This window comes from Ranitomeya imitator, chromosome 2, assembly GCF_032444005.1.
Source record: "Ranitomeya imitator isolate aRanImi1 chromosome 2, aRanImi1.pri, whole genome shotgun sequence".
Lineage (NCBI taxonomy): Eukaryota > Metazoa > Chordata > Amphibia > Anura > Dendrobatidae > Ranitomeya > Ranitomeya imitator.
The window spans coordinates 747,056,263-747,078,909 of NC_091283.1; the positions used below are offsets into that span (position 1 = coordinate 747,056,263).

At 45.1% G+C, this 22,647-nt stretch overlaps 1 protein-coding gene across 1 annotated transcript in view; it reads right to left on the minus strand.

The window, feature by feature from the left end:
- Nucleotides 1-22,647, minus strand: part of LOC138665626 (neurotrypsin-like) — a 98,074-nt gene that overhangs the window by 29,038 nt on the left and 46,389 nt on the right. The window contains exons 9-10 of the mRNA XM_069753276.1: nt 9,870-10,072; nt 7,149-7,290 (exon numbers count right to left, since the gene is read on the minus strand). Of these exons, the coding sequence (XP_069609377.1) occupies nt 7,149-7,290; nt 9,870-10,072 (345 nt within the window). The remainder of the gene's footprint in view (nt 1-7,148; nt 7,291-9,869; nt 10,073-22,647) is intronic.

Sequence of the window (22,647 nt, forward strand, 5' to 3'; positions counted from 1 at the left end):
CTCATGTACAGCACCATGGAATCAATGGTGCTATGTAAATAAATAATAATAATAACTAGCAAAGGAGAGAGACAAACAGCCAGAAAAATAGCATGGGAATCATTCAGAACAGGAGACACCCGTAGGAAACCCAGCACGCTCCAGCCCTGATTGGGCGACTGGACTGTCACTCATCACACTGACAGCTCAGCATGCCCAAGCATCAGACTGGACGGCTGAGCTGTCTATCAGAATACTGACAGCACAAGCATGCCCCTGGCCCAGGTTGGACAGGTGCATTGCTACTCACCACACTGAGACGAGGAATCGTGACAATAGTATAAGCATCAATTGTTATTCCTCTTTTCAGATGCATTTACTATTATATTTGGCTAAATTTTCAACTCTAATTTCGCACTGTTATATCCTTACCTGGACCAGCTTCAGTGAAATCTGCCTTTTTCGCCAGGTGCCATTACGTTTACTTTGCGGACTGCAGTGGTGATGGAGGAGAGTGTTGCCAGAATCATGCGCAGGCATTGTTCCCTTTAAAACTCTGGTGTGGCTATGACTTTTGATACATCCCATCCAGTTGAACATGGCAATGGGAGAATGTGTGAATGCTGATGAGCTGCTCATCAGGTACAAGACAATCGGCTCCCTGCTTTGGCCTTTGCAGCAGCACCACATCCTATTAAATTTCCAGCAGACTTGGTTGCCAGTTATTGTTTGTTTTCCCGTGAAACTATTTATCTACTCATCGTCTGCTCCTGACCCGGCTAGATTCTGACCTCGTTTACTCCATAATCCCTTGTAAGACTCATGCTGGTGTGGTAGATGGAGGCAGGTATATCTCGCCCAGGTGTTTGTCCTATGTGAATTAGGCCACTCAGTATCTTCAGGGTGCTAATGGGTTAATGATTGCAGGAATAAAAGATGACCAGCTGGGTGTTTCCAGTGTCTGCCTGGGGCACACAGATTGCCTGCCTGTGTGAGACAAACGTGAGTGAAGAGCTCTGCTCAAGATCTGTATGATGTTAGCTGGGTGGGAGAAGCCCCCTCAGTTGTTGAGATAGCAACGTATTTGTTTAGTTAGTGCCGGACAGGCTAGGGTTTATTTTTATGTTTTGTTTTTTGTGTTGCTTTCACGTTAATAAATCTGACCTGAGGTCAGCCTGCTCAGAAACCTGCTGTACGCCTCAGATTCAATGCACAAACCACGTGTCCTTTGACCCCAGCAAAGGCGATCCCAGAGTGTTTTGTCACATTGTGGTGGAGAACGCGGGCATACCGTGGCACAGGCGACAGCATGGAAGACGTGGTGAAAGCCTTAGTACAGTCCACTGCCGTACAGCAGCAGGCCACTGCCGCACAGCACGAAGCTAATCGCTTGATGGCCGCACAGCTGAAGGAGTTACTGGACATGACGGTTGCAGACCGCCAACTTCTCCAACAGGTGGCGCAGCGCCTGGTGAGCATGCCTGACGCTGACCCGGAAGCAGAGTCCAGAAGGATCCATGTGAGTCGATACTGGCAAAAGCTGACTGCAGAAGATGACGTCGAGGCATATCTGACAACTTTTGAGCGGACGGCATTGAGAGAGAAGTGGCCGAAGGCACGATGGGCCGATTTGATTGCCCCGTTTCTCTCCGGCGAGGCCCAAAAAGCTTACCATGATTTGGACCCGGAGGTCGCTCAGGACTTTGAGAAGCTGAAAGCTGAGATCCTGGCCCGGCTGGGTGTGACGACGGCTGTCCGTGCACAGAGGGTACATCAGTGGACATACCAGCAAGATAAACCAGCGCGGTCTCAGATGTTCGACCTGATCTACTTGACAAAGAAATGGCTGCAACCCGAGGTACTGACAATACCCGAAATAATCCAGCGGGTTGTCCTGGACAAGTACCTGAGAGTACTACCCCCAGCGCTGAAAAGGTGGGTAAGCCAAGGAAATCCCACGACAGCGGATCAACTTGTGGAGTTGGTCGAGCGTTATTCCGTGGCAGAAGGACTTCCCGACGACACCGCCAAACCCCGGACTGTGCCTCCTCCTCGTGGAACCGGTAAGACTGTTCCAGGGACCACAGGTGAAGGAAAATCGCTTAAAACTGTGGGGGAGGAGTCCGGGACTGCTCGCACTCCGAGACCAAGAGTATTGGACGGTGGTCTCAGTAGGGGACCTGTTAGGTGTTTCCGCTGCCATGAGAAGGGTCATGTTTCTGCGAACTGTCCTGTTACCGCTGAACCCATGCAGTGCGACGTTATAGACTCTAGAAAACGCATGTCTTTGGTTACACAGCTAGTGAGTGTGAATGCGGGTCAAAATGATACAGTGAAACACCTGTGTGAATTATCTGTTGATGGGAAAAATGTTGTGGCATTACTAGACTCTGGAAGTGTGGTGACTCTGGTGAAAGCTAGTCTGGTGGCACTTCCGTCTGGTCCGTCTGACAAGTTTTCTGTGACGTGTGTGCATGGTGACACCCGCTCGTACTTAACAGCGGTCATATGGATTTCTACTCCCTATGGGTCAGTGCAGCACAAAGTGGGACTCGTTCCCGCATTGTTACATGATGTAATCCTGGGCAGGGATTTTCCCTATTTCTGGCAGTTGTGGGAGAATCAGTTACTCCTTCACGGTAGCTGTACCCGTGAATCTTCTCCCATGCCATCTGGAGGTCCCGAGTCCCTAGAGGAGACCCCACAGGAAGATGTTGCTGGGGAGGTTAGTGAATCTAACCTTCAGTACCCCTTCTCCGTCATGGCGGGGGAAACAGAGGAAACTGAGGAACCTCAGCGAGAGGCGGAGGCAGACAGCCATCCGGCACCCTGCCTGCCAGATTTGGGAGTCCAGGTGGATGACTTCCACAGCGAGCAAATGAAAGATCCTACCCTGACTCCGGCTAGGAAAAATGTAAAAATGATAGATGGGGTACCCGTAGAACCTGACACTAGGCTAGCGTACCCGTATATGGTTCTTGAAAATGATTTGCTCTACCAGGTAGAAAAAAAAGGGGAAGACACAGTGCAACGGTTAGTGGTACCCAAACCTTATCGGCGGAAGGTACTGGATTTGGCCCACGGACATATAATGGGGGGACATCTGGGGGTACAGAAAACCACAGAAAGGATATTGCATTGTTTTGTGTGGCCTGGAATACATTGTGATGTGCGTAACTATTGTGAGTCCTGTCCAGAGTGCCAAATCGCGGCCCCTAAATCTCAGTTCCGTAGCCCTTTGGTACCCCTTCCTATCATCGGGGTCCCTTTTGAGAGAATTGGGATGGATTTGGTTGGGCCCCTTCCCCGATCCGCACGTGGGCACCAACATATCCTCGTCATCGTGGACTATGCCACTCGTTACCCGGAAGCCGTCCCTTTGCGTAACACAGCTACCAAGACGATCGCCAAGGAATTGGTACAAGTGTTTAGTCGGGTGGGAATTCCAAAACAGATACTCACCGACCAGGGGACTCCCTTTATGTCGAGGGTAATGAAGGAGCTCTGCAGGCTCTTACAAATAGACCCGTTGCGTACGTCTGTCTATCACCCTCAAACAGATGGCCTGGTAGAGCGCTTCAACAAAACCTTAAAACAGATGCTCCGGAAGGCGATAGACAAAGATGGGAAGAACTGGGATTACTTGTTACCCTATTTGCTGTTTGCCATTAGGGAAGTTCCCCAGTCTTCCACAGGATTTTCGCCTTTCGAACTGTTGTACGCCCATCGTCCCCGGGGACTGCTGGACGTCGCAAAAGAAACCTGGGAAGGTCAAGTCACTCCCTTTAAAACGGTGATCGACCATGTAACACAAATGCAGGATCGTATTGCCGCTGTCATGCCCATTGTTAGGGACCATATGTTACAGGCCCAGGGAGCCCAGAGGCAAAGTTATGATAGAGGCGCTAAGGTCCGTACATTTGCACCCGGCGATAGGGTGTTGGTCCTAATCCCTACGGTGGATAGTAAATTCCTGGCGAAATGGCAGGGCCCATTTGAGGTCCGAGAAAGAGTTGGTGAAGTGAACTATAAAGTGTACCAGCCGGGTAAGAGAAAACCGGAACAGATTTATCATGTGAATCTGATAAAATCCTGGAAAGACCGCTCTGCCCTAACGGCGGATCTGCCCCGTCCGGTTTGTTCACCTACTGTACCAGAGGTGCAGGTTGCTGAGACTCTCTCAGAACGACAAAAATCTGAGGTTAAGCAATTTTTGTTACAGAACCGACAGTTTTTCTCCGAAAAACCTGGCCGGACGAAGTTGGTGAAACATGAGATTGTCACAGAGCCTGGCGTCACTGTTCATGTGAAGCCCTACCGGATTCCGGAAGCCCGCCGTGAAGCCGTCTCCCGGGAAGTGATGGCAATGTTGGACTTAGGAGTCATTGAGGAGTCACACAGCGCCTGGTCCAGTCCAATTGTGTTGATACCTAAACCGGATGGCTCCATCCGGTTTTGTAATGACTTTAGGAAACTGAATGCAGTTTCTAAATTTGATGCGTACCCTATGCCCCGGGTCGATGAGTTGATCGACCGGCTTGGTAAAGCCCGATACATTACGACCCTGGATTTAACAAAGGGGTACTGGCAGATTCCTCTGGCCGAGGCGGCCAGAGAGAAGACGGCATTTGCTACATCGGAAGGTCTGTTCCAGTATGTCTATATGCCGTTTGGACTTCACGGAGCTCCCGCAACGTTCCAGAGATTGATGGATCGAGTCTTGAGGCCTCACAGACAGTACGCTTCTGCCTACCTGGATGACATCGTAATTTACAGCATGGACTGGGAAACTCATCTCCAGAAGGTACAAGCCGTGATTGATGACCTGCGAGATGCAGGTTTAACGGCAAACCCCAAGAAATGCCACATCGGGCTTGAAGAAGCCCGATACTTGGGCTACGTGATTGGCCGAGGAGTGGTTAAACCCCAGATCGACAAAATACAGGCAATTCAGGGCTGGCCACAACCAGTGAACAAGAAACAAGTGCAGGCTTTCCTGGGGATTGCCGGCTATTATCGCCGGTTCATACCCAATTTTGCAGCCATGGCTACTCCCTTGACGGATCTTACCAAGGGGAAGGGTTCCGTCATAGTAAAATGGACCTCAGCTGCTGAAGAGGCCTTCCACAGCCTGAAACGGGCTTTGTGCTCTCAGCCCGTACTAGTGACTCCTGATTTCAGCAGCGAGTTTGTGGTACAAACTGATGCCTCTGATACTGGTGTCGGAGCTGTACTTTCCCAGGTGAGGGACGGAGTCGAACACCCGGTCCTCTATCTCAGTCGGAAACTGAATGTACATGAGCAGAGATATGCCGTGGTTGAAAAAGAGTGCCTAGCCATTAAATGGGCTCTCGACTCCCTCAAGTATTACCTGGCTGGTAGGAAGTTTAGGCTGGTCACAGACCATGCCCCTCTCAAGTGGATGCACCTCCACAAGGACCGTAATAGTCGGGTAACCAGGTGGTTCCTTGCCCTGCAGGCTTACTCTTTTACGGTGGAGCACCGACCTGGGGTGCAGATGGGGAACGCCGATGCCCTATCCCGAGTGCACTGTTTCAAAAGTGTTCTTGCTCGACCGGAGTGGTCTGAGCAAGGGGGGGGGATATGTAAGACTCATGCTGGTGTGGTAGATGGAGGCAGGTATATCTCGCCCAGGTGTTTGTCCTATGTGAATTAGGCCACTCAGTATCTTGAGGGTGCTAATGGGTTAATGATTGCCGGAATAAAAGATGACCAGCTGGGTGTTTCCAGTGTCTGCCTGGGGCACACAGATTGCCTGCCTGTGTGAGACAAACGTGAGTGAAGAGCTCTGCTCAAGATCTGTATGATGTTAGCTGGGTGGGAGAAGCCCCCCGAGTTGTTGAGATAGCAACGTATTTGTTTAGTTAGTGCCGGACAGGCTAGGGTTTATTTTTATGTTTTGTTTTTTGTGTTGCTTTCACGTTAATAAATCTGACCTGAGGTCAGCCTGCTCAGAAACCTGCTGTACGCCTCAGATTCAATGCACAAACCACGTGTCCTTTGACCCCAGCAAAGGCGATCCCAGAGTGTTTTGTCACACCCTCCTGACCTTGACTCTAGCTGGTCATACTTTGCTTTGGACTGACTCCCTGGTATCTGCCCCCTCTTTCTACGGTATTGCCTTCTTATTCTGAACCTGGTTCTGTTCTTCAATTGCTGACTCAGTTATTTTGGCTACTCTTGCCTTAAGGTACCTTCACACTGAACGATATCGCTAGCGATCCGTGACGTTGCAGCATCCTGGCTAGCGATATCGTTGAGTTTGACAGGCAGCAGCGATCAGGATCCTGCTGTGCCATCGCTGGTCGCTGCAGAAAGTCCAGCACTTTATTTCGTCGCTGGACTCCCTGCAGACATCGCTGAATCGGCGTGTGTGACGCCGATTCAGCGATGTCTTCACTGGTAACCAGGGTAAACATCGGGTTACTAAGCGCAGGGCCGCACTTAGTAACCTGATGTTTACCCTGGTTACCAGCGTAAAAGTAAAAAAAAACAAACACTACATACTTACTTTCCGCTGTCTGTCCCCCGCTGTGCTTCTCTGCACTGGCTGTGAGCGCCGGCCGGAAAGCACAGCGGTGACGTCACCGCTGTGCTTTCCGGCCGTTGTGCTCACAGTCAGTGCAGGAAAGCACAGCGCCGGGGGACAGACAGCGGAAGGTAAGTATGTAGTGTTTGTTTTTTTTACTTTTACGATGGTAACCAGGGTAAACATCGGGTTACTAAGCGCGGCCCTGCGCTTAGTAACCCGATGTTTACCCTGGTTACCGGCATCGTTGGTCGCTGGAGAGCTGTCTGTGTGACAGCTCTCCAGCGACCAAACAGCGACGCTGCAGCGATCGACATCGTTGTTGGTATCGCTGCAGCGTCGCTGAGTGTGAAGGTACCTTTAGGCTCGTTCATCTGATCTGCAGCTACTAAACACATACAACACTCACTAACTTCTTCCTGTATTGTCAATCATTTTGAAATTGGATTTGTGAACCAAAAAGGCTAAGAGTAAAACAGTAAAAACAGTACTATAGGTTCAGCGTAGATAGAAAAGTGTTAGAAATGGTGTTGCAAACATACAATTGTGCTGGAATTACTGGAGAACTATATAAAAAATTAGAAGAAAATATCATAAAACATAAGAAGGAAGCACTGACCTGTGTCCTAGCTGACGACAAACAACAACAGCATCGTTGTCAGTCCAGCCATCGTCACACACACTGCCCCACTCTCCATTCAGGAATACCTCCACTCGGCCTTCCTTAGTACTCTCCCCATCCACCAGCCGAACAAGAGGTCCTGAAAATGTCATCAGATATAAATGTCTTTATGACCTATACATAAGACAGTATTTGTGTTGTACTAATAGCATGATATGAATTTATACCATATCTCTATGAGCCTAGAATAGTACATGGAAGCACACTGAGCTTCATATTTCCCACAGACTTCTTATGTGTCCTCCATATACCTAGGGAAAATATTTTAATTTTTTAAAATTACTAAACTACATGTATACCAACAGCCTCATGATTTCATACTGTACAAATGCAATATAAGAAAATCCTAAGAAATCATACCAAATACAGAATTCATACTAAACAAATACAGTATCACATGAAAGTACTATAGGGATATTTGTAAATCTGTACAGAGTAAGAAAAGCAGAACTGTACTGTATTTTTCGTATCAGTCTCATGCACACGACCAGAATATAAATCCATGTTGTATAAATCTGTAAACAGCCGTATAAAAATCTATTGGTCCATATATTATGGTTCTCCTGAGTGACTCTTTTCAACAAAAACATATTGATAACCTGGCATCTATCTATCTAGCCATCCTTTACGTTTCCTTTCTCCACTAAGACTGATTCTTAGAATCACACTTTTTACCTCTCTCGTGCAAGCGATGGAAGCTAAATGAAGCCATCACTGTCAATTATCAAGTATCAGACTATCATGTAAAATCCAGCTAATCCAACAGGCATCTTTTTATCCTATAGGATTACCTACGTTTTGGGACCATCGGGTACTATGTTAATGGAATTTTACTAATTATGACAATATTGATTATTATTAATAATAATAATCATCATCATCATTTGGTATATGTTGTAGATGTTGCCATTACTCCTCGATAATTGTTTTCAACCAAACCAAACATACCATATAAATGTATATAATTTCTCTATTGAGTCTTCGGAATACAATATTATTAATGTTATAACTAATAAAATAGTGAACGGCAATCCAACTAATCCAGAATCCACCAAAGCTATAAGGAAAAAAGACTGGAAACAATTAAGATCCCTCAACAAATTATGAATACCAGGGCAATGTAACTCGTACAGTGACTTGCGAAAGTATTCGGCCCCTGGAAATTTTCAACCTTTTCCCATATATCATGCTTCAAATATAAAGATACCAATTTTTGGTGAAGAATCAACAACAAGTGGAACACAATTGTGAAGTTGAACGAAATTTATTGGTTATTTTAAATTTTCTGTATAAATGCACCTGCTCTGTGATAGTCTCAGGGTTCTGTTTGAAGCACAGAGAGCATCATGAAGACCAAGGAACACAACAAGCAGGTCCTTGATACTGTTGTGGAGAAGTTGAAAGCTGGATTTGGATACAATATGATTTCCAAAACTTTAAATATCCCAAGGAGCACTGTGGAAGCGATCATATTGAAATGGAAGGAGTATCATACCACTGCAAATCTACCAAGACCCGGCCGTCCCTCTAAACTTTGATCTCAAACAAGGAGAAGACTGATCAGAGATGCAGCCAAGAGGTCCATGATCACTCTGGATAAACTGCAGAGATCTACAGCTGAGGTGGGACAGTCTGTCCATATGACAACAATCAGTCGTACACTGCACAAATCTGGCCTTTATGGAAGAGTGGCAAGAAGAAAGTAATTTCTCAAAGATATCCCTAAAAAGTGTCGTTCAAAGTTTGCAACAAGCCACCTGGGAGACACACCAAACATGTGGAAGAAGGTGCTCTGGTCAGAGGAAACCAAAATCGAACTTTTTGGCAACAATGCCAACCAATATGTTTGGCGTAAAGGCAACACAGCTCATCACCCTTAACACACCATCCCCACTGTCAAACATGGTGATGGCAGCATCATGGTTTGGGCCTGCTTTTCTTCAGCAGGGACAGGGAAGATGGTTAAAATTGATGGGAAGATGGATGGAGCCAAATACAGGACCATTCTTGAAGAAAACCTGTTGGAGTCTGCAAAAGACCTGAGACTGGGATGGAGATTTGTCTTCCAACAAGACAACAAGATAATGATCCCAAATATAAAGCAAAATCTACAATGGAATGGCTCACAAATAAACGTATCCAGGTGTTAGAATGGCCAAGTCAAAGTCCAGACCTCAATCCAATCGAGAATATAATCGAGAGCTGAAAACTGCTGTTCAGAAACGATCTCCATCAAACCTCACTGAGCTCGAGCTGTTTGCCAAGGAAGTAAGGGGCAAGAATTTCAGTCTCTCGATGTGCAAAACTGATAGAGACATACCCCAAGCGACTTGCAGCTGTAATTGCAGCAAAATGTGGGGCAACAAAGTATTAAGTTAAAGGGGCCAAATAATATTGCACGCCCCACTTTTCAGTTTTTGAATTTCCCCAAAATTTTAAATAACCAATAAATTTCGTTCAACTTCACAATTGTGTTCAACTTGTTGTTGATTCTTCACAAAAAATTTACATTTGGTATCTTTATGTTTGAAGCATGATATGTGGGAAAAGGTTGAAAAGTTCCAGGGGGCCAAATACTTTCACAAGGCACTGTATGTTCTATAAGTAAGAAACTCTATATTGTGCAGCTGATTGATGTAGAACAATAATGATATTTACCAGGAGGGGGTTCAACTATGTCATTGCTGTCATTTGAGCACCGGATGCCCACGTCTTCAGAATGAGAGCAGTCATGCTGACCCCAGATACTATGTGAACATTCCACTAGAGAGCGCTCCGTGCCTGTGCAAGCCACATCATCCAGAAATATCAACCCATTTCCAGGTCCAAACTCTGCTTTTGTAGCCAAACTGGAGGAGCCCCTGGAAAAAAAAACACAGATGGAACACTGAAGTTAAAAGAATGTCTTCTTTTTTTTCTGTTTTTGATGGATCTCCATAGACTTTATTGACCAAGTCTGATTGACAAAACTGGTCAAAATCGGACATTCTTAGAGCATCATGGCTCGGACACATGGATCTGTTATTAAAATGGATGTGTGTATGGATCAGTGAAACTCTAGAGCCCATGATAAAAACTAAAAGATCTTGACCAGATGGTAAAAGCCTTTTAACAGTATTAGGGAAAGTAGAGAGGATGTTACTATGATTATCATTAATGAAGTTGTGACAAGGTCAAACATTTTGGGACAAGACAATATCTCTAATGTGTATTTAGTGGACAGAGGGTAGGCAATACTGTATGTATTGCGCTTCTGTTGATCCTGTCTGGATATACCTCCTTGAGAATGAAGAGGATTTTTTTGTACTTTTGATGGCAGCTTGGGTGGTATTATAATGTAGTTATTACGCATTACTTATATAGCTCTATCATATTCTGCAGCGCTTTACATACACACATGGTCAAAATTGTTGACAGAATGACAGAAACACTCACAATGGTCACAGAAATAACTTGAATCTGACAAAGGTAATAATAAATAAAAAAATCTATGAAAGTGAACAAATGAAAGTCAGACATTGCTTTTCAACCATGCTTCCACAGAATTTTTAAAGAAATTAAATTCATGAAATAGGATTGGACAGAAATGATGGTACCCCTGAAAAAAATGTGACAAAAGGGACATGTTAAATCAAGGTGTGTCCACTAACTAGCTTCACAGGTGTCTACAATCTTGGAATCAGTGAGTGGGTCTGTATATAGGGCTATTGATACTCATTGTGCTGTTTGGTGACATGGTGTGTATCACACTCAACATGGACCAGAGGAAGTGAAGGAAAGAGTTGTCTCAGGAGATTAGAAAGAAAATTATAGACAAACATGTTAAAGGTAAAAGTTATAAGACTATCTCCAAGCAGCTTGATGTTCCTGTGACTACAGTTGTACATATTATTCAGAAATGTAAGATCCATGGGACTGCACCCAACCTCCCTGAACATGGCAGCAGGAGGAAAATTGATGACAAATCAAAGAGATGGATAATACAAATGCTAACAAAAGAGTCCAGAAAAACTTCTAAACATATTAAAGGTGAACTTGAAGCTCAAGGAACATCAGTGTCAGATCGTACCATCCGTCGCTGTATGAGCCAAAGTGGACTTCATGGGAGACAACCAAGGAGGACACCATAGATGAATAAAATAATAAAAAAAGCCTGACTGGAATTTGCCAAACTACATGTTGACAAGCCACAAAGCTTCTGGCTGAATGTCCTATGGACAGGTGAGACAAAAATGGAACTTTTTGGCAAGGCACAGTAGCTCTATGTTTACAGACAGAAAAATGAAGCATATCAAGAAAAGAACACAGTCCTTACTGTGAAACATGGAGGAGGCTTGGTTATGTTCTGGGGCTGCTTTGCTGCATCTGGTACAGGGTGTCTAGAATCTGTGCAGGGTACAATGAAATCCCAAGACTATGAAGGCATTCTAGAGAGAAATGTGCTGCCCAGTGTCAGAAAGCTTGGTCTCAGTGGTAGGTCATGAGTCTTGCAACAGGATAATGAACCAAAACACGCAGCTAAAACACCCAAGAATGGCTAAGAGGAAACATTAGACTATTCTGAAGTGGCCTTCTATGAGCCCTGACCTAAATCCTACTGAGCATCTTTGGAAAGAGCTGAAACATGCCATCTGGAAAAGGCAACCTTAAAACACGAGACAACTGGAGCAGGTTGCTCTTGAGGAGTCGGCCAAAATACCTGTCGAGAGGTGCAGAAGTCTCATTGACAGTTACAGGAATTGTTTGATTGCAGTGATTGCCTCAAAAGGTTGTACAACAAAATATTAAGTTAAAGAGACTCTGTCACCTGAATTTGGAGGGAACAATCTTCAGCCATAGGGGCGGGGTTTTCGGGTGTTTGATTCACCCCTTCCTTACCTGCTGGCTGCATGCTGGCTGCAATATTGGATTGAAGTTCATTCTCTGTCCTCCACAGTACACGCCTGCGCAAGGCAAGATTGCCTTGTGCAGGCATGTACTATGGAGGACAGATAATGAACTTCAATCCAATATTGCAGCCAGCATGCAGCCAGCGGGTAAGGAAAGGGTGAATCAAACACCCGAAAACCCCGCCCCTATGGCTGAAGATTGTTCCCTCCAAATTCAGGTGACAGAGTCCCTTTAAGGGTTCCATCATTTCTGTCCAGGCCTATTTCATGAGTTATATTTTTTAAAAATTCTGTGGATGCATGGGTGAAAAGCAATATCTGACTTTCATTTCTTCATTTTCATAGATTTTTAATTTATTATTACCTTTGTCAGATTTAAGTTATTTCTGTGACCATTGTGGGTTTTTCTATCATTAAACGAGGGGTACAAACAATTTTGACCACGTGTGTACATTATCATTACTCTCTCCATCGCGGCTCACAATCTAAATTCCATATCGGTGTATCTCTAGAGTGTGGGAGGAAACCAGGGAACCTGGAGGAAACTCACACAAACAGGAGGAAAGTCTCCTTGCAGATCTTGTCCTTGGTGGGATTTTAACCCAGGATCCCAGCGCTGCACCGCTGCTAATCACTGAGCCACTTTGCTGCCCTTAACCCCTTTACCCCCAAGGGTGGTTTGCACGTTAATGACCGGGCCAATTTTTACAATTCTGACCACTGTCCCTTTATGAGGTTATAACTCTGGAACGCTTCAACGGATCCCAGTGATTCTGACATTGTTTTCTCGTGACATATTGTACTTCATGACAATGGTAAAAATTCTTTGATAGTACCTGCGTTTTTTTGTGAAAAAAAACGGAAATTTGGCGAAAATTATGAAAATTTCGCAATTTTCCAACTTTGAATTTTTATGCAATTAAATCAAAGAGATATGTCACACAAAATACTTAATAAGTAACATTTCCCACATGTCTACTTTACATCAGCACAATTTTGGAACCAAAATTTTTTTTTGTTAGGGAGTTATAAGGGTGAAAAGTTGACCAGCAATTTCTCATTTCTACAACACCATTTTTTTTTTAGGGACCACATCTCATTTGAAGTCATTTTGAGGGGTCTATATGATAGAAAATACCCAAGTGTGACACCATTCTAAAAACTACACCCCTTAAGGTGCTCAAAACCATATTCAAGAAGTTTATTAACCCTTCTGGTGCTTCACAGGAATTTTTGGAATGTTTAAATAAAAATGAACATTTAACTTTTTTTCACAAAAAATTTAATTCAGCTCCAATTTGTTTTATTTTACCAAGGGTAACAGGAGAAAATGGACCCCAAACATTGTTGTACAATTTGTCCTGAGTACGCCAATACCCCACATGTGGGGGTAAACCACTGTTTGGGCACATGGCAGAGCTCGGAAGCAAAGGAGCGCCATTTGACTTTTCAATGCAAAATTGACTGGAATTGAGATGTGACGCCATGTTTCGTTTGGAGAGCCCCTTATGTGCCTAAACATTGAAACCCCCCACAAGTGACACCATTTTGGAAAGTAGACCCCCTAAGGAACTTATCTAGAGGTGTGGTGAGCACTTTGACCCACCAAGTGCTTCACAGAAGTTTATAATGTAGAACTGTAAAAATAAAAAATCATATTTTTTCACAAAAATTATCTTTTCGCCCCCAATTTTTTATTTTCCCAAGGGTAAGAGAAGAAATTGGACCCCAAAAGTTGTTGTACAATTTGTCCTGAGTACGCTGATACCCCATATGTGGGGGTAAACCACTGTTTGGGCGGATGGGAGAGCTCGGAAGGGAAGGAGCGCCGTTTGACTTTTCAATGCAAAATTGACAGGAATTGAGATGGGACGCCATGTTGCGTTTGGAGAGCCACAGATGTGCCTAAACATTGAAACCCCCCACAAGTGACACCATTTTGGAAAGTAGACCCCCTAAGGAACTTATCTAGAGGTGTGGTGAGCTGTTGTGAATTCTGTGGCTGAGTTCACTTCTGTGGTCACAAGTGGTATTGCAGTCTCTGGGCTTCCTCCCTCAGGTGTTTTGGTGAGCTCGTTGGCTGCCTTGCTATTTAGCTCCACCTGAGTCTGTCTTCCTTGCTCCTTGTCAATGTTCCAGTGTTGGATCTGAGCTACTGCATCTTTCCTTGGGCCTGCTGCTCTGCTAGATAAGTGCTTCTAGTTTGTTTTCTGTTTTTTCTGTCCAGCTTGCTATTAACTTTTGCTGGAAGCTCTGAGAAGCAAAGGGGTGCACCGCCGTGCTGTTAGTTCGGCACGGTGGGTCTTTTTGCCCCTTTGCGTGGTTTTCGTTTTAGGGTTTTTGGTAGACTGCATAGTTCTCTTTGCTATCCTCGCTCTGTCTAGAATATCGGGCCTCACTTTGCTGAATCTATTTCATTCCTACGTTTGTCTTTTCATCTTGCTAACAGTCATTATATGTGGGGGGCTGCCTATTCCTTTGGGGTATTTCTCTGAGGTAAGTCAGGCTTGTATTTCTATCTTCAGGCTAGTCAGCTCCTCAGGCAGTGCCGAGTTGCATAGGTAGTTGTTAGGCGCAATCCACTGCTGCTTATAGTTGTGTGAGGATAGATCAGGTACTGCAGTCTACAGAGATTCCACGTCTCAGAGCTTGTCCTATTGTTTTTGGTTATTGCCAGATCTCTGTATGTGCGCTGATTACTGCACGCTGTGTTGCCTGATTGCCAGCCATAACAGTACAAGGAGCCCTCACCAATGATTCCCAATAGAGGGAAAAAAGAAATCCTGACATCATTTTTTTTTCTTAGCTCTGTCTTCAGTCTTTTTTTTCCCCTAGACATTAGAGTGCTTCAGGACACAGCTGTGGACATGGATATTCAGGCTCTGTGCTCCTCAATGGATAATCTCGTTGTAAATGTACAAAAGATTCAAGATACTATTGATCAGAAATCGATGCTAGAACCAAGAATTCCGATTCCTGATTTGTTTTTTGGTGACAGAACTAAGTTCCTGAGCTTCAGAAATAATTGTAAGCTATTTTTGGCCTTGAAACCTCATTCTTCTGGTAATCCTATTCAACAGGTTTTGATTATTATTTCTTTTTTGCGCGGCGACCCACAGGACTGGGCGTTTTCTCTTGCGCCAGGAGACCCTGCATTGAGTAGTGTCGATGCGTTTTTCCTGGCGCTCGGATTGCTTTACGATGAGCCTAATTCAGTGGATCAGGCTGAGAAAAATCTGCTGGCTTTATGCCAGGGTCAGGATGATATAGAAGTATATTGTCAGAAATTTAGAAAGTGGTCAGTACTCACTCTTTGGAATGAATCTGCACTAGCGGCTTTGTTCAGAAAGGGTCTCTCTGAAGCTCTTAAGGATGTAATGGTGGGATTTCCTATGCCTGCTGGTTTGAATGAGTCCATGTCCTTGGCCATTCAGATCGGTCGTCGCTTGCACGAGCGTAAATCTGTGCACCATCTGGCGGTATTGTCTGAGAGTAAACCTGAGCCTATGCAGTGCGACAGGACTATGACTAAAGTAGAACGGCAAGAACACAGACGTCTGAACAGACTGTGTTTCTATTGTGGTGATTCTACTCATGCTATTTCTAATTGTCCTAAACGCACTAGGCGGTTCGATAGCTCTGCCGTTATTGGTACTGTACAGTCCAAATTCCTTTTGTCCATTACCTTAATGTGCTCTTTGTCATCGTATTCTGTCATGGCGTTTGTGGATTCAGGCGCTGCCCTGAATCTGATGGATTTGGATTATGCTAAACGTTGTGGATTTTTCTTGGAGCCTTTGCGGTGTCCTATTCCGTTGAGAGGAATTGATGCTACACCTTTGGCCAAGAATAAGCCTCAGTACTGGGCCCAGCTGACCATGTGCATGGCTCCTGCACATCAGGAAGTTATTCGCTTTCTGGTACTGCATAATTTGCATGATGTGGTCGTGTTGGGGTTGCCATGGCTACAAACCCATAATCCAGTATTGGATTGGAACTCTATGTCGGTAACCAGCTGGGGTTGTCAGGGAGTACATGGTGATGTTCCATTTTTGTCTATTTCGTCATCCATTCCTTCTGACATCCCAGAGTTCTTGTCGGACTTTCAGGATGTATTTGAAGAGTCCAAGTCTGATGCCCTACCTCCGCATAGGAATTGTGATTGTGCTATCGATTTGATTCCTGGTAGTAAATTCCCTAAGGGTCGTTTATTTAATTTGTCCGTACCTGAACACACCGCTATGCGCAGTTATGTGAAGGAGTCCCTGGAGAAGGGACATATTCGCCCATCGTCGTCACCATTGGGAGCAGGGTTCTTTTTTGTAGCCAAGAAGGATGGTTCGCTAAGACCGTGTATTGATTACCGCCTTCTTAATAAGATCACTGTTAAGTTTCAGTATCCTCAAGGAAGGAGTCATTGTGTCTGCCATCTCCCCTGATTTGCGGAGAGTGTTGCAGAAATTTCAGGCTAATAAACCTGATCGTTGTCCGGCCGAGAAACTGTTCGTCCCTGATAGGTGGACTAGTAAAGTTATCTCTGAACTTCATTGTTCGGTGCTGGCCGGTCATCCAGGAATCTTTGGTACCAGGGAGTTGGTTGCTAGATCCTTCTGGTGGCCATCTCTGTCACGGGATGTGCGTGCTTTTGTGCAGTCCTGTGGAATTTGTGCTAGGGCTAAGCCCTGCTGTTCACGTGCCAGTGGGTTGCTTTTGCCCTTGCCGGTCCCGAAGAGGCCTTGGACACATATTTCGATGGATTTCATTTCTGACCTTCCCGTTTCTCAAAAAATGTCGGTCATTTGGGTGGTCTGTGATCGCTTTTCTAAAATGGTCCATCTGGTGCCCTTGGTTAAATTGCCTTCCTCCTCTGATTTGGTGCCTTTGTTCTTCCAGCATGTGGTTCGTTTACATGGCATTCCTGAGAATATTGTTTCTGACAGAGGTTCCCAGTTTGTCTCGAGGTTCTGGCGAGCCTTTTGTGGTAGGATGGGCATTGACCTATCTTTCTCCTCGGCCTTCCATCCTCAGACTAATGGCCAGACCGAACGAACCAATCAGACCTTGGAAACATATCTGAGATGTTTTGTTTCCGCTGACCAGGATGATTGGGTGTCATTTTTGCCGTTGGCTGAGTTCGCCCTTAATAATCGGGCCAGCTCGGCTACCTTGGTCTCTCCATTTTTCTGCAATTCTGGGTTCCATCCTCGTTTCTCTTCAGGACAGGTTGAGTCTTCGGACTGTCCTGGTGTGGATTCTGTGGTGGACAGGTTGCAGCAGATCTGGACTCAGGTGGTGGACAATTTGACCTTGTCCCAGGAGAAGGCTCAGCTTTTCGCTAATCGCAGACGCCGTGTGGGACCCCGACTTCGTGTTGGGGATCTGGTTTGGTTATCTTCTCGTCATATTCCTATGAAGGTTTCCTCTCCTAAATTTAAACCTCGTTTTATTGGTCCGTATAGGATTTCTGAGATTCTCAATCCGGTGTCTTTTCGTCTGACCCTCCCAGACTCCTTTTCCATACATAATGTATTCCATAGGTCGTTGTTGAGGAGATACGTGGCACCTATGGTTCCATCTGTGGAGCCTCCTGCCCCTGTTTTGGTGGAGGGGGAATTGGAGTATATTGTGGAGAAGATTTTGGATTCTCGTGTCTCTAGACGGAAACTCCAGTATCTGGTCAAATGGAAGGGTTATGCTCAGGAAGATAATTCCTGGGTTTTTGCCTCTGATGTCCATGCCCCAGATCTTGTTCGTGCCTTTCATGTGGCTCATCCTGGTCGGCCTGGGGGTTCTGGTGAGGGTTCGGTGACCCCTCCTCAAGGGGGGGGTACTGTTGTGAATTCTGTGGCTGAGTTCACTTCTGTGGTCACAAGTGGTATTGCAGTCTCTGGGCTTCCTCCCTCAGGTGTTTTGGTGAGCTCGTTGGCTGCCTTGCTATTTAGCTCCACCTGAGTCTGTCTTCCTTGCTCCTTGTCAATGTTCCAGTGTTGGATCTGAGCTACTGCATCTTTCCTTGGGCCTGCTGCTCTGCTAGATAAGTGCTTCTAGTTTGTTTTCTGTTTTTTCTGTCCAGCTTGCTATTAACTTTTGCTGGAAGCTCTGAGAAGCAAAGGGGTGCACCGCCGTGCTGTTAGTTCGGCACGGTGGGTCTTTTTGCCCCTTTGCGTGGTTTTCGTTTTAGGGTTTTTGGTAGACTGCATAGTTCTCTTTGCTATCCTCGCTCTGTCTAGAATATCGGGCCTCACTTTGCTGAATCTATTTCATTCCTACGTTTGTCTTTTCATCTTGCTAACAGTCATTATATGTGGGGGGCTGCCTATTCCTTTGGGGTATTTCTCTGAGGTAAGTCAGGCTTGTATTTCTATCTTCAGGCTAGTCAGCTCCTCAGGCAGTGCCGAGTTGCATAGGTAGTTGTTAGGCGCAATCCACTGCTGCTTATAGTTGTGTGAGGATAGATCAGGTACTGCAGTCTACAGAGATTCCACGTCTCAGAGCTTGTCCTATTGTTTTTGGTTATTGCCAGATCTCTGTATGTGCGCTGATTACTGCACGCTGTGTTGCCTGATTGCCAGCCATAACAGTGAGCACTTTGACCCACCAAGTGCTTCACAGAAGTTTATAATGCAGAGCCGTAAAAATAAAACAAAAATTTTTCCCACAAAAATTATTTTTTAGCCCCCAGTTTTGTATTTTCCCGAGAGTAACAAGAGAAATTGGACCCCAAAATTTGTTGCCCAATTTGTCCTGAGTGCGATAATACACCATATGTGGGGGGAACCACTGTTTGGGCGCATGGGAGGGCTCAGAAGGGAAGGAGTGCCATTTGAATGCAGACTTAGATGGAATGGTCTGCAGGTATCACATTGCATTTGCAGAGCCCCTAATGTACCTAAACAGTAGAAACCCCCCACAAGTGACACCATTTTGGAAACTAGACCCCCTAAGGAACTCAACTAGATGTGTTGTGAGAGCTTTGAGCCCCCAAGTGTTTCACTACAGCTTATAACGCAGAGCCGTGAAAATAAAAAATCTTTTTTTTCCCACAAAAAATATTTTTAGCCCCCAGTTTTGTATTTTCCCAAGGGTAACAGTTGAAATTGGACCCCAAAAGTTGTTGTCCTATTTGTCCTGAGTATGCTGATACCCCATATGTTGGGGTAAACCCCTGTTTGGGCACACGGGAGAGCTCGGAATGGAAGAAGCACTGTTTTACTTTTTCAACGCAGAATTGGCTGGAATTGAGATCGGATGCCATGTCGCGTTTGGAGAGCCCCTGATGTGCCTAAACAGTGGAAACCCCCCAATTATAACTGAAACCCTAATCCAAACACACCCCTAACCCTAATCCCAACAGTAACCCTAACCACACCTCTAACCGACACACCCCTAACCCTAATCCCAACCCTATTCCCAACTGTAAATGTAATCTAAACCCTAACTGTAACTTTAGCCCCAACCCTAACCGTAACTTTAGCCCCAACCCAAACTGTAGCCCTAACCCTAACCTTAACCCTAGCCCTAACCCTAGCCCTAGCCCTAACCCTAACCCTAGCCCTAACCCTAACCTTAGCCCTAACCCTAACCCTAACCCTAACCCTAATGGGAAAATGGAAATAAATACATTTTTTTAATTTTTCCCTAACTAAGGGGGTGATGAAGGGGGGTTTGATTTACTTTTATAGTGGGTTTTTTAGCGGATTTTTATGATTGGCAGCCGTCACACACTGAAAGACGCTTTTTATTGCAAAAAATATTTTTTGCGTTACCACATTTTGAGAGCTATAATTTTTCCATATTTTGGTCCACAGAGCCATGTGAGATCTTGTTTTTTTCGGGACGAGTTGACGTTTTTATTGGTAACATTTTCGGGCATGTGACATTTTTTGATCGCTTTTTATTCCGATTTTTGTGAGGCAGAATGACCAAAAACCAGCTATTCATGAATTTCTTTTGGGGGAGGCGTTTATACCGTTCCGTGTTTGGTAAAATTGATAAAGCAGTTTTATTCTTCGGGTCAGTACAATTACAGCGACACCATATTTATATCATTTTTTTATGTTTTGGTGCTTTTATACGATAAAAACTATTTTATAGAAAAAATAATTATTTTTGCATCGCTTTATTCTCAGGATTATAACTTTTTTATTTTTTTGCTGATGATGCTGTGTTGCGGCTTGTTTTTTTGCGGGACAAGATAACGTTTTCAGCGGTACCATGGTTTTTTATATCTGTCTTTTTGATCGCGTGTTATTCCACTTTTTGTTCGGCAGTATGATAATAAAGCGTTGTTTTTTGCCTCGTTTTTTTTTCTTTTCCTTACGGTGTTTACTGAAGGGGTTAACTAGTGAGCCAGTTTTATAGGTCGGGCCGTTACGGACGCGGCGATACTAAATATATGTACTTTTATTGGTTTTTTTTTTAAATTTAGATAAAGAAAATGTATTTATGGGAATAATATTTTTTTTTTTCATTATTTAGGAATATTTTTTTTTATTTTTTTTTTTTACACATTTGGAAAAATTTTTTTTTACTTTTTTACTTTGTGCCAGGGGGGGACATCACAGATCGGTGATCTGACAGTTTGCACAGCACTCTGTCAGATCACCGATCTGACTTACAGTGCTGCAGGCTTCACAGTGCCTGCTCTGAGCAGGCTCTGTGAAGCCACCTCCCTCCCTGCAGGACCCGTATCCGCGGCCATCTTGGATCCAGGTCTGGAGCAGGCAGGGAGGGAGGTAAGACCCTCGCAGCAACGCGATCACATCGCGTTGCTGCGGGGGGCTCAGGGAAGCCCGCAGGGAGCCCCCTCCCTGCGCGATGCTTCCCTGCACCGCCGGCACATCGCGATCATGTTTGATCGCGGTGTGCCGGGGGTTAATGTGCCGGGGGCGGTCCGTGACCGCTCCTGGCACATAGTGCCGGATATCAGCTGCAATAAGCAGCTGACACCCGGCCGCGATCGGCCGCGCTCCCCCCGTGAGCGCCGCCGATCGCGCTGGACGTACTATCCCGTCGGTGGTCATAGGGGCCCACCCCACCTCGACGGGATAGTACGTCCGATGTCAGAAAGGGGTTAATATACAGTGGGTGCGGAAAGGATTCATACCCCTTTGCATTTTTCACTTTTTGTTTCTTTGCAGCCATTTGGTAAATTCAAAAAAGTTCATTTTTTGTCTCTTTAATGTACACACTGCACCCCATCTTGACTGAAAAACCTCCCAGAAATGTAGAAATTTTTGCAAATTCATGAAAAAAGAATAAGTGAAATATCACATGGTCATAAGTATTCAGACCCTTTGCTCAGTATTGAGTAGAAGCACCCTTTTGAGCTAGTACAGCCATGAGTCTTCTTGGGAATGATGCAACAAGTTTTTCACACCTGGATTTGGGGATCGTCTGCCATTCTTACTTGCAGATCCTCTCCAGTTCTGTGCTTGGCCACATTCATGCTTCCTTCAATGACAACCAGTCGTCCTGTCCCTGCAGCGGAAAAACACCCCATAGCATGATTCTGCCACCACCATGTTTCACTGTTGGCATTGTATTGGGCAGGTGATGATCAGTGCCTGGTTTTCTCCACACATACCGCTTAGAATTATCACCAAAAGGTCTATCTTCATCTCATCAGACCAGACAATCTTATTTCTCATAGTCTGGGAGTCATTCATGTGTTTTTTTTAGCAAACTCTATGAGGGCTTTCATGTGTCTTGCACTGAGGAGAGGCTTCCATTGGGCCACTCTGCCATAAAGACCCGACTGGTGGAGGGCTGCAGTGATAGTTGACAGTGATGAGCGAGTATACTCGTTGCTCGGGTTTTCCCGAGCACGCTCGGGTTGATCTCCGAGTATTTGTTATTGCTCAGAGATATAGTTTTCATCCCCTCAGTTGCATGATTTACGGCTGCCAGATACGCTGAATACATGTGAGGAATGCCTGTTTGTTAGGGAATTCCCACGTGTATTCAGCTTGTCTAGCAGTCGTAAATCATGCTGCTGAGGTGATGAAAACTATATCTCCGAGCAATAACAAATACTCGGAGATCACCCGAGCGTACTCGTGAAAACCCGAGCAATGAGTATACTCGTTCATCACTAATAGTTGACTTTGTGGAACTTTCTCCCATCTCCCTACTGCATCTCTGGAGCTCAGTCACAGTGATCTTGGCATTCTTCTTTACCTCTCTCACCAAGGCTTTTCTCCGATGATTGCTCAGTTTGGCTGGACGGCCTGGTCTAGGAAGACTTCTGGTGGTCCCAAATTTCTTCCATTTAAGGATTATGGAAGCCACTGTGCTCTTTGGAACCTTGAGTAATGCAGAAATTCTGTTGTAACCTTGGTCAGAGCTCTGCCTTGCCACAATTCTGTCTCTGAGCTCCTTGGCCAGTTCCTTTAACCTCATGATTCTCATTTGGTCTGACATGCGCTGTGAGCTGTGGGGTCTTATATAGACCGGTGTGTGACTTTCCAAATCATGTCCTATCAGTTTAATTAAACACAGCTGAACTCCAATGAAGGAATAGAACCATCTCAAGGAGGATCACAAGG